Source organism: Perognathus longimembris, chromosome 4 (assembly GCF_023159225.1).
Source record: "Perognathus longimembris pacificus isolate PPM17 chromosome 4, ASM2315922v1, whole genome shotgun sequence".
Classification (NCBI taxonomy): domain Eukaryota; kingdom Metazoa; phylum Chordata; class Mammalia; order Rodentia; family Heteromyidae; genus Perognathus; species Perognathus longimembris.
Genome location: NC_063164.1, coordinates 90,432,344 through 90,446,494, shown reverse-complemented (window position 1 = coordinate 90,446,494; position 14,151 = coordinate 90,432,344). Strand labels below are relative to the sequence as shown.

Below are 14,151 nucleotides of genomic sequence, written 5' to 3'. Positions count from 1 at the left end.
TGACAGATAAGGCTTAGATGCTAGGAGCTTTCTATTTCAGTTGTTTACTTATTTTTTCTCTTCTTGTCTCAGTGCAGGGGCTTGAATTCAGGGCCTGGCAACTAGCTGTTAGGTTTTTCTGCTCAAGGATGGTGTTCTACCACTTGAGCCACAGCTCTACTCACTTTGTTTTTTACTTTCCTGCGGGTCCTGAGGCTTTAATACTGGCCTTGGTGCTGTCCCTGAGCTTCTTTTGCTTAAGGCTAGCACTCTACCACTTGAGATACAGTTCCTCTTCTGACTTTGTCTGAGTAGTTTATTGGAGATAAGAGGAGTCTCACTTTTCTGCTCATACTGGCTTCAAACCATAATCCTCAGATTTCAGCCTCCAGAGTAGCTAGGATTACAGGTGTGAGCCATGAGCACAGCTCCTTTTGGCTTTTGTTGGATAACTGGAGATAAAGAATCTCAGAGAGGTTGGGAATGTGGCTTAGTGGTAGAGTGTTTGCCTTGCATGCATGAAGCCCTGGGTTTGATTCCTCAGTACCACATAACCAGAAAAAAAACTGAACATGGAGCTGTGGCTCAAGTGGTAGAGTGCTAGCTTTGAGTAAAATGAAGCCAGGGACAGTGTTCAGGCCCTGAGTTCAAGCCCCATGACTGGCAAAAAAAGAGTCTCAGAGGCTTTCCTACCAAGACTGGCTTTGAACTGGAATCGTCAGATCTCAAGCCTCTTGAGTAGCTAGGATTACAGTGGCATGAGCCACTGGCAAGTTTATTTAGCTTTTTAAAAAATTGTTACGGGCTGGGAATGTGTCTTAGTGGTAGAGTGCTTGCCTAGCATGCGTGAAACCCTGGGTTCGATTCCTCAGCACCACATAAACAGAAAAAGCCCAAAGTGGTGCTGTGGCTCAAGTGGCCGAGTACTAACCTGAGCAAAAAGAAGCCAGGGAAGATGCTCAGGCGCTGAGTTCAAGCCACAAGACTGGCAAACAGAAAAAAATTTGTACTATTTGCCGGGCACTGTGGCTCACATCTGTAATCCTAGCTACTCTGGAGGCTGAGATCTGAGGATTGTGCTTCAAAGTCAGCCCTGAGGGCTGGGAATATGGCCTTGTGGCAAGAGTGCTTGCCTTGTATACATGAAGCCCTGGGTTCGATTCCTCAGCACCACATATGTCGAAAAGGCCAGAAGTGGGGCTGTGGCTCAAGTGGTAGAGTGCTAGCCTTGAGCAAAAAAAACCAGAAGCCAAGGACAGTGCTCAGGCCCTGGGTCCAAGCCCCAGGACTGGGGGAAAAAAAAAGGGGGGGGGGCAAAGTCAGCCATGGCAGGAAAATCTGTGAGACTCTTATCTCTAACCACCAGAAAACCAGAAATGGTGCTGTGGCTCAAGTGGTAGAGTGCTAGCCTTGAGCTGAAGAGCTAGCTCATGGACAGTGCCTAGGCCCAGAGTTCAAGCCCATGACAGACCAAAAAAAAAAAAAAAGTTACTATAACGGTGATATACAGAGGGATTGCAGTTACGTATGTCAGGTGAAAGTTTTAGGGGTTTTTTTTTGATGGTGAGAATTATTACCATCAAAACTCAGAATCTTGAGTCTAAGAGCATACAGCATTACAACTCCAGTCTTCTACTTACATTTTATTATTAGCATAATACAGTTATACACAATTTGGTAGAAGGCTTTTTTTTAAATGCCAGTACCTGGGCTTAAACTCATGGCCTCAAATTCTCTCCGTGTTTTTCACTCGAGGTTGGAGTCCTACCACTTGAGTCACATCTGCAGTCTGGCTTCTTTTTGCTAGTTAGTTTGGTAGATAATTGTCTGGGCTCACTTTTATTGTGATCCTCAGATCTCAGCTTACTAAGTAGGTAGGATTAAAGGCATGAGCCAACAGCATGTGTGAGATGTCTTCTTTTCTTTTGCCAGTCCTGGGGCTTGAACTCAGGGCCAGAGCACTGTTCCTGGCTTCTTTTTGCTCAAGGCTAACACTTAACCACTTGAGCCACAGCGCACTTCTGGCCTTTTCTATATATGTGGTGCCTAGGTTGAACTCAGGGCTTCATGTATATGAGCAAGCACTCTACCCCTAGGCCAAGTTCCCAGCTTGAGAAGTCTTTTTGTTTTTAAGTGAAGAGTGAAAAAAAATTCTAGTTGAGAAAAAAGTAGACTTGCCAGTTTTTTTTTTTTTTTGCCAGTCCTGGGCCTTGGACTCAGGGCCTGAGCACTGTCCCTGGCTTCTTCCTGCTCAAGGCTAGCACTCTGCCGCTTGAGCCACAGCGCTGGTTCTGGCCGTTTTCTGTATATGTGGTGCTGGGGAATCGAACCTAGGGCCTCGTGTATCCGAGGCAGGCACTCTTGCCACTAGGCCATATTCCCCAGCCCCAGTTGCCAGTTTTATACTAACACATTACACAGTAAAATAAATGTAACTGTTCTGTTTCTTTATCTGTGCAGAAGGTAGATATACAAAAGTTTTATGAGGGGGCTGGGGATATGGCCTAGTGGCAAGAGAGCTTGCCTCGTATACATGAGGCCCTGGGTTCGATTCCCCAGCACCACATATACAGAAAATGGCCAGAAGTGGCGCTGTGGCTCAAGCGGCAGAGTGCTAGCCTTGAGCAAAAGGAAGCCAGGGACAGTGCTCAGGCCCTGAGTCCAAGGCCCAGGACTGGCCAAAAAAAAAAAGTTTTATGAGGTCCTTATTTTAAATGAAGTCTTAGGAAATGTTTTCCATGTAAATTATTCATAGACAAGGTTCTCAGAAAAGACAGGGATGTCTGAATTCTAGAGAAGTCACTAGGAATTGCTTTTGAGCCTTTGGCTCAGACTGTTATGCCAAGTCATGAGACCACCACCAAGAAGACCACCGAGACTCAGACATTCCGAAATGCAAAAGCAAGGCAAGGCTTTATTTAAGCAAGCTGCAACTCGGGCCTCGTCCTACCCACCGACACAGCGGAAGTTAGGAGGGAGCCCCGAGCTGTGATTACACAGGGCTAATAAAGGCAAAGAACAAGGTTACAACAATCAGGTGTTCAAGCAAGCAAGATTAGGACACAGGTACAAATCTGATTGGCTCAGGGTTCGATTCTAAAATGGGGTTCACGTGGTAAAATGGGGCCTGACTTCAAAGTCTGGCACTTCAAGACCAAGTGTAGAGAAACCATGAGGAGACTATTAGCAGTCTAGGTAAGAGAGCTAATAATGGTGACTGCAGAGAGGGAAGACAGGAAATTATTGGTAGAGATGTCCTTTAAATAGCTGAAAATACATCAATATTTTATATATAAAGTTGTTATCTCAAGGTACAAACAAAGATAAATAGAAAAACTAAGAGAGTTACATAAAACAATTAGAGTCTAAGATATTATTCTAAATGATTTCAAAGTGCTAAGAGAATTTGAATCAGACACAAATAAGTTTTAGAATTTACCTGACTACTTAAAAATCAGACTTTTTGATATTGTGTGTGTGTGTGTGTGTGTGTGTGTGTGTGTATACTAGTAGTGGAACTTGAGGCATGAATTCAGGGTCGGGGTGCTGTCCCTGAGCTCTTTTGCTCAAGGCCACTTTGTGCCATAGCTCCACTTCCAATTTTCTGGTGGTTAGTTGGAGGTAAGAATCTTATGGACTTTCCTTTCTGGGCTGGCTTTGAATCACAATCCTGGGATCTCAGTCTCCTAAATAGCTAGGATTATAGGCATGAGTTACCAGCACTTGGCCCAGATCTTTTTAACAAAAGGTATCCATTACATAATAAAAGAACAACAATTTGGTAGAAGGACTTCTGAGGCAGACAGACCTGCCTCAGGGACTCACACTTAGATTACTTTAGCTTTGTTCAGCTTCAGTTTTCTTTTCTATGTTTGCAACTAATACCTTGCAGTAGTATGGTTAACATTACGTTATCAAAAATGGGCATCTATAACAATGATACAGTATTATACTCAACCAATATGAATTTCCTTCCCTTCTCACTTCAAATAGTATATCCATTTTAGCCAAGGTTGGAAGAATTTAATAAGTGCATTAAATATAAGCCTTTTAAGATGCTTTCTGGTGAATAAATAAAACAAAAAATTAAAGTTAGTGTCCTAATACTCAGTGGTTTACAGTAATCCTAATTACTTAGGAGTCTGAGATCTATGGATCACAGTTTGAAGCTAACTCAGGAAAATCTTTGAGACTCTTATCTTCAATTAACCATTCAGGTGGTAGAGCACCAGCCTTGAGTGGAAAAAACCAGGGGACCGTGTCCAGGCCCTGAGTTCAAGTTCTAGTATTGACGCATGGGCGCGTGCGGGCGCGTACATGCATGCGCACACACACGATTCTAGCCTATTGAAGACTGGGGGCTTGGGCCAGTCTTCAACTGGCTAGAGTTCAAACACCAGTACTACAAAAAAAAGTTTCTAGCTTATTGAATATCTATTTTATAGCCAGTGAAGCACATTAAACATTATCTTTTCTGGGCTGGGAATATGGCCTAGTGGTACAGTGCTCGCCTCGTATACATGAAGCCCTGGGTTCAAGCTCCAGGACTGGCAAAAAAAACAAACAAAAAACCCCAAAACAAACAAACAAAAAAAAACATTATCTTTTCTATGTGGGTCTAAAGTGAAACTGGACCAACATTAAAAAGAAATGAACATAGAAATCAGGCAAAATTTAGCCTATAAGTTTTAACAATAAATATCCTCTATTGAAAAGAAAAAAATGATCTGAGCTCAGAAAAAGCAAAACCCAAAGCATATTAAAAAACTTGCTTACCTTTTACAGGAAAGGTAAATGGTTCCTTAGTCAAATCAGGACAATCAACTACAGAGACCTGGACATCAGCAAAGTTATCTTTTAGCCCCTTCTGCAAAACTAATAAACACATGAAAAAGGGATACTTAATAGTAAGTCAAACATTGGCATTTTAAATTTTCCCTCAAGTTTTCTGTGTTTCTTACTGGCAAACTATACTTATTTTTTTTTTAAGTGTAGAGATGATCTTCTTTCTCTCTCTCTCTCTCTCTCTCTCTCTCTCTCTCTCTCTCTCTCTCTCTCTCATTCTCTCTTTCTCTCTCTCTCTCTGTTATGGGGCTTGAATTCAGGGCTTGAGCTGTTCTCAAGCTTTTTGCTCAAGATTAGTGCTCTACCACAGCTCTACTTCTTGGTTTTCTGGTGGTTAACTGGGGATTGAACTCATGGCCTGGGCCCTCCCTTAGCTTTTTTGCTTAAGGGTGGCACCCTATACTTGAGCCACAACTCTACTTCTGGCTGTTTGTTGACTGGAGATGAGTCTCACAGACTTTTCTTTTTCTTTGCCAGTCCTGGGCTTGGACTCAGGGCCTGAGCACTGTCCCTGGCTTCTTTTTGCTCAAGGCTAGCACTCTGCCACTTGAGCCACAGCACCACTTCTGGACGTTTTCTATATATGTGGTGCTAGGAATCGAACCCAGGGTTTCATGTATATGAGGCAAGCACTCTTGCCACTAGGCTATATTCCCAGCCCTCTCACAGACTTTCCTATTTGGGTTGACTTTGAACCTCAGTTCTCAGTGCTCAGTCTCCTGATTAGCTGGGATTATAGGTATGACCCACCAACATCCAACTTTTTAAATTATTATTATTTCTTTTTTAGTGTAATTTTAGGGATGAAATCCCTGGCCTAAGGCATGCTGATCACAAGTTCTACCACTGAGGTACTCCAATCCCCCACGCTGAGAAGTTGTTTTATTAATAAATATGATTAGGGCTGGGAATATGGCCTAGTAGTAGAGTGCTTGCCTCATATACATGAAGCCCTGGGTTCGATTCCTCAGCACCACATATACAGAAAAAGCCAGAAGTGGCGCTGTGGCTCAAGTGGTAGAGTGCTAGTCTTGAGCTAAAAGAAGCCAGGGACAGTGCACAGCCCCTGAGTCCTACCCCAGAACTGGCAACAAACAAACAAATAAATAAGATTAGACTTTAACATCATCAAATAATGTAATGTACACAAATGCATATAAATATCCATTATGACTACAAACCAGTTAAAAATATAGACAGACTATATTCCTTTGAGAAAGGGGATTTTAAAACCTTTACCCCCAAAAGGTTTTCAATTGATATGTACTTCAAGCTCCTTAAAAAGTAATGAATTGCGGCTGGGAATATGGCCTAGTGGCAAGAGTGCTTGCCTCCTATACATGAAGCCCTAGGTTCGATTCCCTAGCACCACATATATAGAAAACGGCCAGAAGTGGCGCTGTGGCTCAAGTGGCAGAGTACTAGCCTTGAGCAAACAAAAGCCAGGGACAGTGCTCAGGCCCTGAGTTCAAGGCCCAGGACTGACAAAAAAAAAAAGTAATGAATTATATGTCACAGCTTTAGCAAAGAATACTACAAAATGACTATGCATTCAAACACAGGTAACTAATTTAGGTGAAGAAGATCAGAATAGCAGTTACCCCTTGGGATGGAGACTGACTGGAAAGGTTCATAAGGAAGCCTTCTAGGATGTAGAAAACACTTTGTATTTTGATATGGATGGTAGTTACATGGTATGAATATAGATTAACATTCAATAAGCTGTCTGTTTATAATGATTGTACTTGCTGAATATATGTTATGTCATAGTTAAAACGTAGACAAGCATAGTTGTCTCTCAAGTTATAAATCTAAGAGCAATGAATTTGTAACCAAAAGTTCAATAACAGTATGACAATAGTAATGTCATACTCTGAAACACAAAGTCAGCCTAAATCTTGCCATATAGATAGTCCATATCAGAACCATTACTTATGTAAAAGCAAAAGCCAAATTGGAAAATACCTCTACTTTGACTAATGACTTATGAATATATACAGATTCAGTATATCAATCTGTAACAAAACATTTTTTAACCAATTACAATGGGACCAAGTTCTTGCTAAAAAAATGTTAAGCCAGGGCTGGGAATATGGCTTGCCTTGCATACACAAAGCCCTGGGTTCCGTTCTTCAGCACCACATATGTAGAAAAAGCCAGAAGTGGCACTGTGGCTCAAGTGGTAGAGTGCTAGCCTTGAGCAAAGAGAAACCAGGGACAGTGCCCAGGCCCTGAGTTCAAGCCTTAGGGCTGATAAAAAAAAATGTTAAGCCAGATAATTTAGGTTACATTTCTATTTTATACTGAGCATATTCTAAACAGATAGCAGAAAGGTAGAAACATAAAAACACCAGAGAAGACTGATAGAGAAAATTACTCAAAGAAAAGATTCTTGGCTATACTGTCATATAAGAGATGACAGAAAGACTGATTTGAAGAGAAATATAGGCCCCCAAATACTCTTAACATTTTACCAGCTACCATTAACTTAGACAACAACAACAACAACAAAGCTAGGCACCAATGGCTCAAAACTGTAATTCTAGCTACTCAAGAGGCAGAGATTTAGAGATCATGGGTCTAATCCAGCCACAGCAAGAAAGTTCTTAGCTCCAATTAACCACCAAAAGACCAGAAACAGAGCTATGCTCAAGTGGTAGAACACCAGTCTTGAGTGGAAAAAGCTATGGGACCGTGCCCAACTGAGTTCTAGCACCAGTACCATCACAAAACAAAATATACTCAGGGAACTAACAAAAAAAAATGAGGACACTTTTTGATTTTCTTCTTACCAGGTGGAGAGACCAACTACCAGGTCAATGTACTTTGAAATAAAGCAGGGGACTGTGTACCATACACAGTCCCAGCACTCACAGTTGTTTGAATGAGCACTATTCAGCTTTACTTTATGGCTCCATTTTTTTTTTTTTCCTTCTCATTGTCTTTTCTCCTAACTTACATTAGGTAGCTGCTTGAAATTCTTGTCCAAACAAGGTAAAATACATATCCACTGGAATCTAAGCAAGTTTACTGGCAGGCAGCCAACTCAGAAGGTAAAATATACACTGAAATCTAGGCAAGTTTATTGGCAGACAGCCAAGTCATAAGGTTGGGGGAACAAGCATATTTGGGAACACAATTAGTAGGCTTATAGTTAAGTAATATTGTAACTGGTAAAATGTTAAAGCAAAGTTGTACAGCTCTTTGGCTATCACACATATTTAAATCTTGGAGTTCCAGTTCTTTCCCCTATGTAAAGCTGGTATAATCAAGCATGTATAAATGATGAATTTACTTTTTTTAAAAATGAGAAACAGAATGCTGAACTTTCTCGGTAAAAACAAAAACAAAAAGTATCAGTACAGGCTGGAGCCAGTGGCTCTCAGCTGTAATCCTAGCCACTCATGAGGATGAGATCTGAGGATGGCAGTTTGAAGCCAGCTCAGGCAGGAAAGCCCATGAGACTCTTATCTCCAACAAAAAACTGCCAAAAACTGAAAAGTGTAGCTGTGGCTCAAGTGGGAGAATGCTAACCTTGAGCAAAAAGAAGCTCAAGGACAGTCGGGTGCCAGTGGCTTATGCCTGTAATCCTAGTTACTCAGGAGACTGAGAACTGAGGATTGAGGCTCAAAACCAGACTAGGCAGGAAGGTCCGTAAGACTTTTATCTCCAATTAGCCACCAGAAAACTGAGAAGTGGGGCTGTGGCTCAAAGTGGTAGAGCATTAGCTTTGAGCCAAAGAGCTCAGGGACAGCTCCCAGGCTCTGAGTTCAAGCCCTATGATTGACCAGAACAGTACAGAACAGATACTGGAATGGAAAATTCTGTATCAAAAGTACCATTTCAACAACCAAGGTAAGGAGTAAAATACATTAAAAATCATTCCATTTTTTTACCTTAATATAGATCTTAAAAATCCAAAGTTAATATCATTTTTACCTCCAGCAAGCTCCTCCAGACTTGGCACATGAAAAGAAAACTCAATACAAGCCATGTTTCCTTCTTCTTCAGGCAGGAGGTTGCACAAATGATGCTGGTGTTGGTAAGTTATCACGAGAGTTCACAGTGCTATCAGCAAGAACAGCCACTGCTCTAAAAATGAACAATTAAGGAGTTATGTAACCATAAAGAGGGCAAAAGGCATTTTCTATCCTCAGAGTTCAGTTACATAAAGAGAGCAAAGAACATTCAGATTTTGCTGTTCCCACAGAAAGGCAATCACAGGTTCTAGCACTTACTATTTCAACTGGGCAATGCCCAAGTGACCTCTTCTTCTTTTTTTTTTTTTTTGGCCAGTCCTGGGGCTTGGACTCAAGGCCTGAGCACTGTCATTGGCTTCTTTTTGCTCAAGGATAGCACTCTGCCACTTGAGCCACTTCTGGACATTTTCTGTATATGTGGTGCTGGGGAATTGAACCCAGGGCTTCATGTATACGAGGCAAGCACTCTTGCAACTAGGCCATATCCCCAGCCCCCCAAGTGACCTCTTCTAATACTACTCTTTTTTTTGTTGCTCTGGGAATCAAATACAGGCCTCATGCATGCTAGGAAAGCATTCTACCACAGAGCTACATTCCCAACCACTGTTATATTATCTATGTATCTATTTATCTATGTATCTATCTATCTCTAGTGCCAGTACTAAACTCAAACCTGAGCACTAACCCTTAGCTTTACTACTTAAGGCTAGGCTAGCACTCTACTTTTTCTGGCTTTTTGCTGTTGAATTGGAGATAAGAGTCTCAGGTACTTTCCTGCTTTAGCTGGCTTCAAATCACAATCCTTAGACTCTTCAGTAGTACCAGGCTTTGTTATTTCACATGGTTAACATTTAAAAAGACCCAAAGAGAATTCCCAAGCCAACAAGGTACCTATGATTCATTTTTCTGTTTACTTACCTTCCTTCATTGAACTTAATTTTCTAATGGCTGGCCAATGGAAAGAAAATAGGTCTTGAAGCAAATTTTTTTTTTTTTTTTTGCCAGTCCTGGGGATATCACTCTATCTCTTGAGCCACAGCCCCACTTCTGGCTTTTTCTATAAATGTAATGCTGAGGAATCGAACCCAGGGCTTCATGGGTGGAAGGCAAGGACTCTACTGCTTAGCCATATTCTCAGCCCCCTAAAGCAAAATTCTGAGGATTATGAATAAGTGTCTAGCTGGATATCCTTACTACATAGCAGGATAGAAGTTCAGTGCCAGTTTGGGCAGACAAAATCTTACCTCTACTTAACCATCAAAAGACAAAACAAAAACATCCTGTACCAGAGGCATGGCTCAAATGAAAGAGTGAAAAAACAGAGCAAGAATGCAGAAGCTCAATTCAAGTCCCAGTACCAGCAGATACACATGCACACATACATTGTCTAAGTGGTTGTAGATAGTATAATGTATGTACTAGATATAATGATATGCCTATTATACTATACTGTATAGTGTATGTGCAAATGAATCAACAAACACATAATCATTTCTAAAACAGGTAATTTGTATTTCTTACTCTACTTGACTTTTAAGCTAAAAATGTAGTTTCCTTTCACAAATTAAATAGAAACTTGATTTTTTGAGGGGAGTGGGGTCGGTTGTGGAGCTTGAACCCTGGGCCTGGGTGCTGTCCCTGAGCTCTTCAGCTCAAAGCTAGCGCTCTACCACTTCAGCCACAGTGTCACTTCTGGTTTTCTTGTGGTTAACTGGGGATAAGAGTCTCACGGACTTTCCTGCCCAAGATTGGCTTTGAACTGAGATACTCAGAACTCAGCCTCTTGAGTAGCTAGGATTATAGGCGTGAGCCACTGGGCCCCGGCACCCGGCTGAAACTTGATTTTGCGGTAGATTGCGTGCCTCGCATGCATGAAGCCCTGGGTTTGATTCCTCAGTACCACATAAACAGAAAGAGCTAGAAGTGGCTCTGTGGCTCAAGTAGTTGCCCTGAGTAAAAGAAGCTCCAGGACAGTGTTCAGGCCCTGAGTTCAAGCTCCAAGACTGGCAAAAGAAACCAAACAAAAAACAAAACTTCAATGTTATTTTTACAAATGAAAATTTAAAAAGATTTCAGAAACAACAGGTTTTTTGGAGTTAACTTCAATAAATATTATTTTATATGGTCAGAGGCACATAGGCATTTTGCCTTTGTGTTCCTCCCCTAAGCGTGTCCTCCTTTGGTCTCACTGTGTGTGAATGTGTAGACAAAAACAAAATTTAAAAGAAAATTTACAAAAGAAAATTTAAATTACTAATAGAAATGGAAACCTATGGAATGATTAGCTTCTGAAATTCCAATTTTGAGTTTAGTTTACAAATGAATAGTTTTTCTTGGTGGTTTTTAGGTTCAGTTACTCTGATAACATACCAAGTGAACTTTTTATTTGAAATTGTGTTTTTGTTAGATCTTCCTGGAAGGTCCTGTAGGAGCCCCTTGACAGCTTACACATAGGCAACCCCCCTCCCACCCCCCCCCATTTTCCATGCAGGAAGACTGCCCAGCACCTGCTTTACCTAGGTGACTGTACACCAGAAGGCAGTAACCCTGCCTCTTCTAAGGACACATCCTGGACCGCCCCATCAGTCTTCCTTCTGACCAGGGGAGGTTCCCAGGCTCTTTGGTAACATCCCATCCTATGTGACCACACCTTTTCTCCACTGCTTCCCTAGTTTAACCCAGGCTGGGCAGCTCCCCATCCCTTCTGCCACCTGCATCTCCAACTTGTGCTGGGCTTGGTGGTTCAGAAATTAAATTTCTCTCCTGCCTGAATACCACGTGCTAGTCTCTAATTAGTTAATTAGTTAGCCTACTTAAAATCTAACAGTTTTGTCTAAGTGAAGTCCCATAGGTCAGTTAAGCAGGAGCAGAACAAGAATAAAGAGGTACGTACTTGTGCCTTCTACCGCACCTTGCTACCACATTCTAGTAAGGCTCTGTAAGGCACCGTTAGAACAGAACTCTCATGGACCCACATGTGGAACCTCAGGGGTGCTGGATTTCACAGAATGTGTGACTGTGCCAAGGGAGGGGAACAAAAACCAGGGCTGGGCGCTGGTGGCCCATGCCTGTAATCCTAGCTACTCAGGGCTCAGATCTCAGATCTCAGTTCAAAGCCTGCCCAGGCAGTAGTTTGCTAGACTCTTACCTACCTGCCTCAGGTCCTCAGCCCTTCCCATTAACCCCCAGATCCACCCTACCTAAACTATTTGTCCTACAGCTATAATGGGCCACTCCCACTCACCATTCAGACCTACCTACTTCCCCTTTAGGTTTAGCCCTAGAGTTATATAAGTAATATGGCCCCTCTAGTAAACCTCCTTATAAACCTTTTCCTGTCCTGTGACTATCTCCACATGGTCCTCTGGAATGGCTGGGGCAGGTTCTTTCAGTCAGTGCAATGCCAGGGAAGAGCTTGTATTTTAGTATCCTGTTTGGAGGTCTTGGGGAATGCACCCACCGCCCAGGGTATGCATGCACCTGGACACCAGCTATTTTAGCGTCTCCAAGGTCACTTTTCTTTCTCTTTATCTCCTGCAAGGGGTTCGCGTTTTCATTGTGTACTGAACCTGTCCGTGAGTGCTTGTGTTAGTTTCTGAGTCAAGCAGACGGTACTGGAACTGGGGCATAGGATAACTCAGATTGTGGTAGGGATGCCTCACGATCAGCCTTAGATGTGAACTCTGGGCCTCCTACTTGTTCCCTCACCACTGACACCTGAGCCATGTCTCAAGTCTAAGCATTTTGCTGAAGTGGAGAAAGGATCTCTCAGTGTGGCCTTGCCTGTGGCTGGGAGCACAGGTGTGCGCCCGGGCCCCAGGCTTTCCTTTTTAAACAATAAGCCTTTTGTTCTGGAACTCTAGGGAAGGTATCTAGGTTTACAGGTGTGACTGCTGCCGTCGGGCAGGATCCTGATCACTTGGTTTGGAACTGCTCAGTATCTGGCGCTTTTTTCTTTTTTAGCCAACAACAAAATCTACTTTTTGTTGGGAAAAAGAGGCTCCAACTACTGGTAGGAACTTCAAAGGGCCTGCGCTTCCCGCCAGAGGGCAGAGGCGGACCAGAAGGGAGCAGGCGAGCGGGTACGCACCTCCGCCCGCCGCTTGAAGGCCACGTGGGAGGCCTCAGGAAACCCCCGCACCCCCGGGTTCCCGGCCAGCCCGCCCGCCCCGCTCCGCAAAGCCTGCCTACCAGCCACAAGGTGTATCCGTGAGCCGCACCGCGCTGGGCGGGGAGAAATGCAGACCGCGCTGGAACTGACGTCCGTGGGCCCCGCCCCGCCCCGCCGGCCCTGCCCCCGCGCCACCTCCCAGCGAGTCCCGAAGGCATTTCCGGGTTGCGTCTCCACCCCCGTCTCGCCAGCCTGTGTCGCCGCGAGACTTCGCCCGCGTTTTAGTGCGGCTGCGCACCACGCGAGCCCTTTCCCGCCGCGCAGCTGAGGAGGTAGGAGCCGCTTCGTGTGGTGAGCGGGTATGGAGGGGCCGCGTGGAGGCCGGGGCTCGGGTCGCAGCCGGCACCGGGTCTGCGTGAGGGGCGAGGTGGGCCGCGGCTCCACCCCCGGCCCCGCACGCCTTGGGTTGGAAGCATCGGGCCGCGGTGTGGCCGTTAGGCGGGTGGCGGAGGTCACTTGCGGCCGGTGTCCAGGGCTGCCTGGGGGCCGTTGCGGGCCCCGTCTTCCGTGCCCGGTGCTTTCCGGATGGTAAGGCCAGGCCTCGGCCCCGCGGCCGCTGCCCCAGGACGGCGCCGGGCCGCGAGCCGCCCTCTGCTCCCGTGGTCGAGTTTTCAGTGTTTGGCTGGAGTCCTGGTCCTCCTGTCCCTGCAGGCTTCGAACCGCGGTCCTTGGCGCTCAGGTGAACAGTAAACGGCCAGAAGAGAAGCGGGGGAAGGGGCGAGGGCTCGATGATCTCGCCGCCCTCGAGCAAATCAGTGAAGGGACAAAATCGAGGCCTTGGGTACGGGCACCAGCAAGAACAACAAAAGAGCAATGAGCTTACTGCTCTGGTCATCTCGCTAGACTTGGAGTACTTAATTATGGGGTGTGTTTCCGTTTAAATGCCAGCCCTCATGTATGATGAGGGATTTGTGATAATGAAATGGAATAAGCAGTTGCACAGAAAAGGTGTATATCTAAAATTCTAGCTTGGGGAAAAGACGGTATCCATCATGGCAAAGAGGGTTGTGGTAATCCCAGACCAGGAATACAAAAATGATACATGATGTAATTTCCCTGGGCATTGGAAAACATTTTGCTCACTAATGTACATTAACATTGTATGAAGTGATATTATGTGGCTTGTCAAGCTTCTCATACTCTATCTTCCTTGGAAATATCTTGAGTATACCCTAG

General features: G+C 44.1%; 1 protein-coding gene across 1 annotated transcript in view; it reads right to left on the bottom strand.

Annotated features, from left to right (window-relative positions):
* Window positions 1-13,031, bottom strand: part of C4H11orf54 (chromosome 4 C11orf54 homolog) — a 29,311-nt gene extending 16,280 nt beyond the window's left edge. Inside the window, exons 1-3 of the mRNA XM_048345632.1 lie at window positions 12,996-13,031; window positions 8,764-8,916; window positions 4,756-4,854 (exon numbers count right to left, since the gene is read on the bottom strand). Of these exons, the coding sequence (XP_048201589.1) occupies window positions 4,756-4,854; window positions 8,764-8,818 (154 nt within the window). The 5' untranslated portion in view covers window positions 8,819-8,916; window positions 12,996-13,031. The remainder of the gene's footprint in view (window positions 1-4,755; window positions 4,855-8,763; window positions 8,917-12,995) is intronic.
* Between the last annotated feature and the right edge of the window lie 1,120 nt (window positions 13,032-14,151).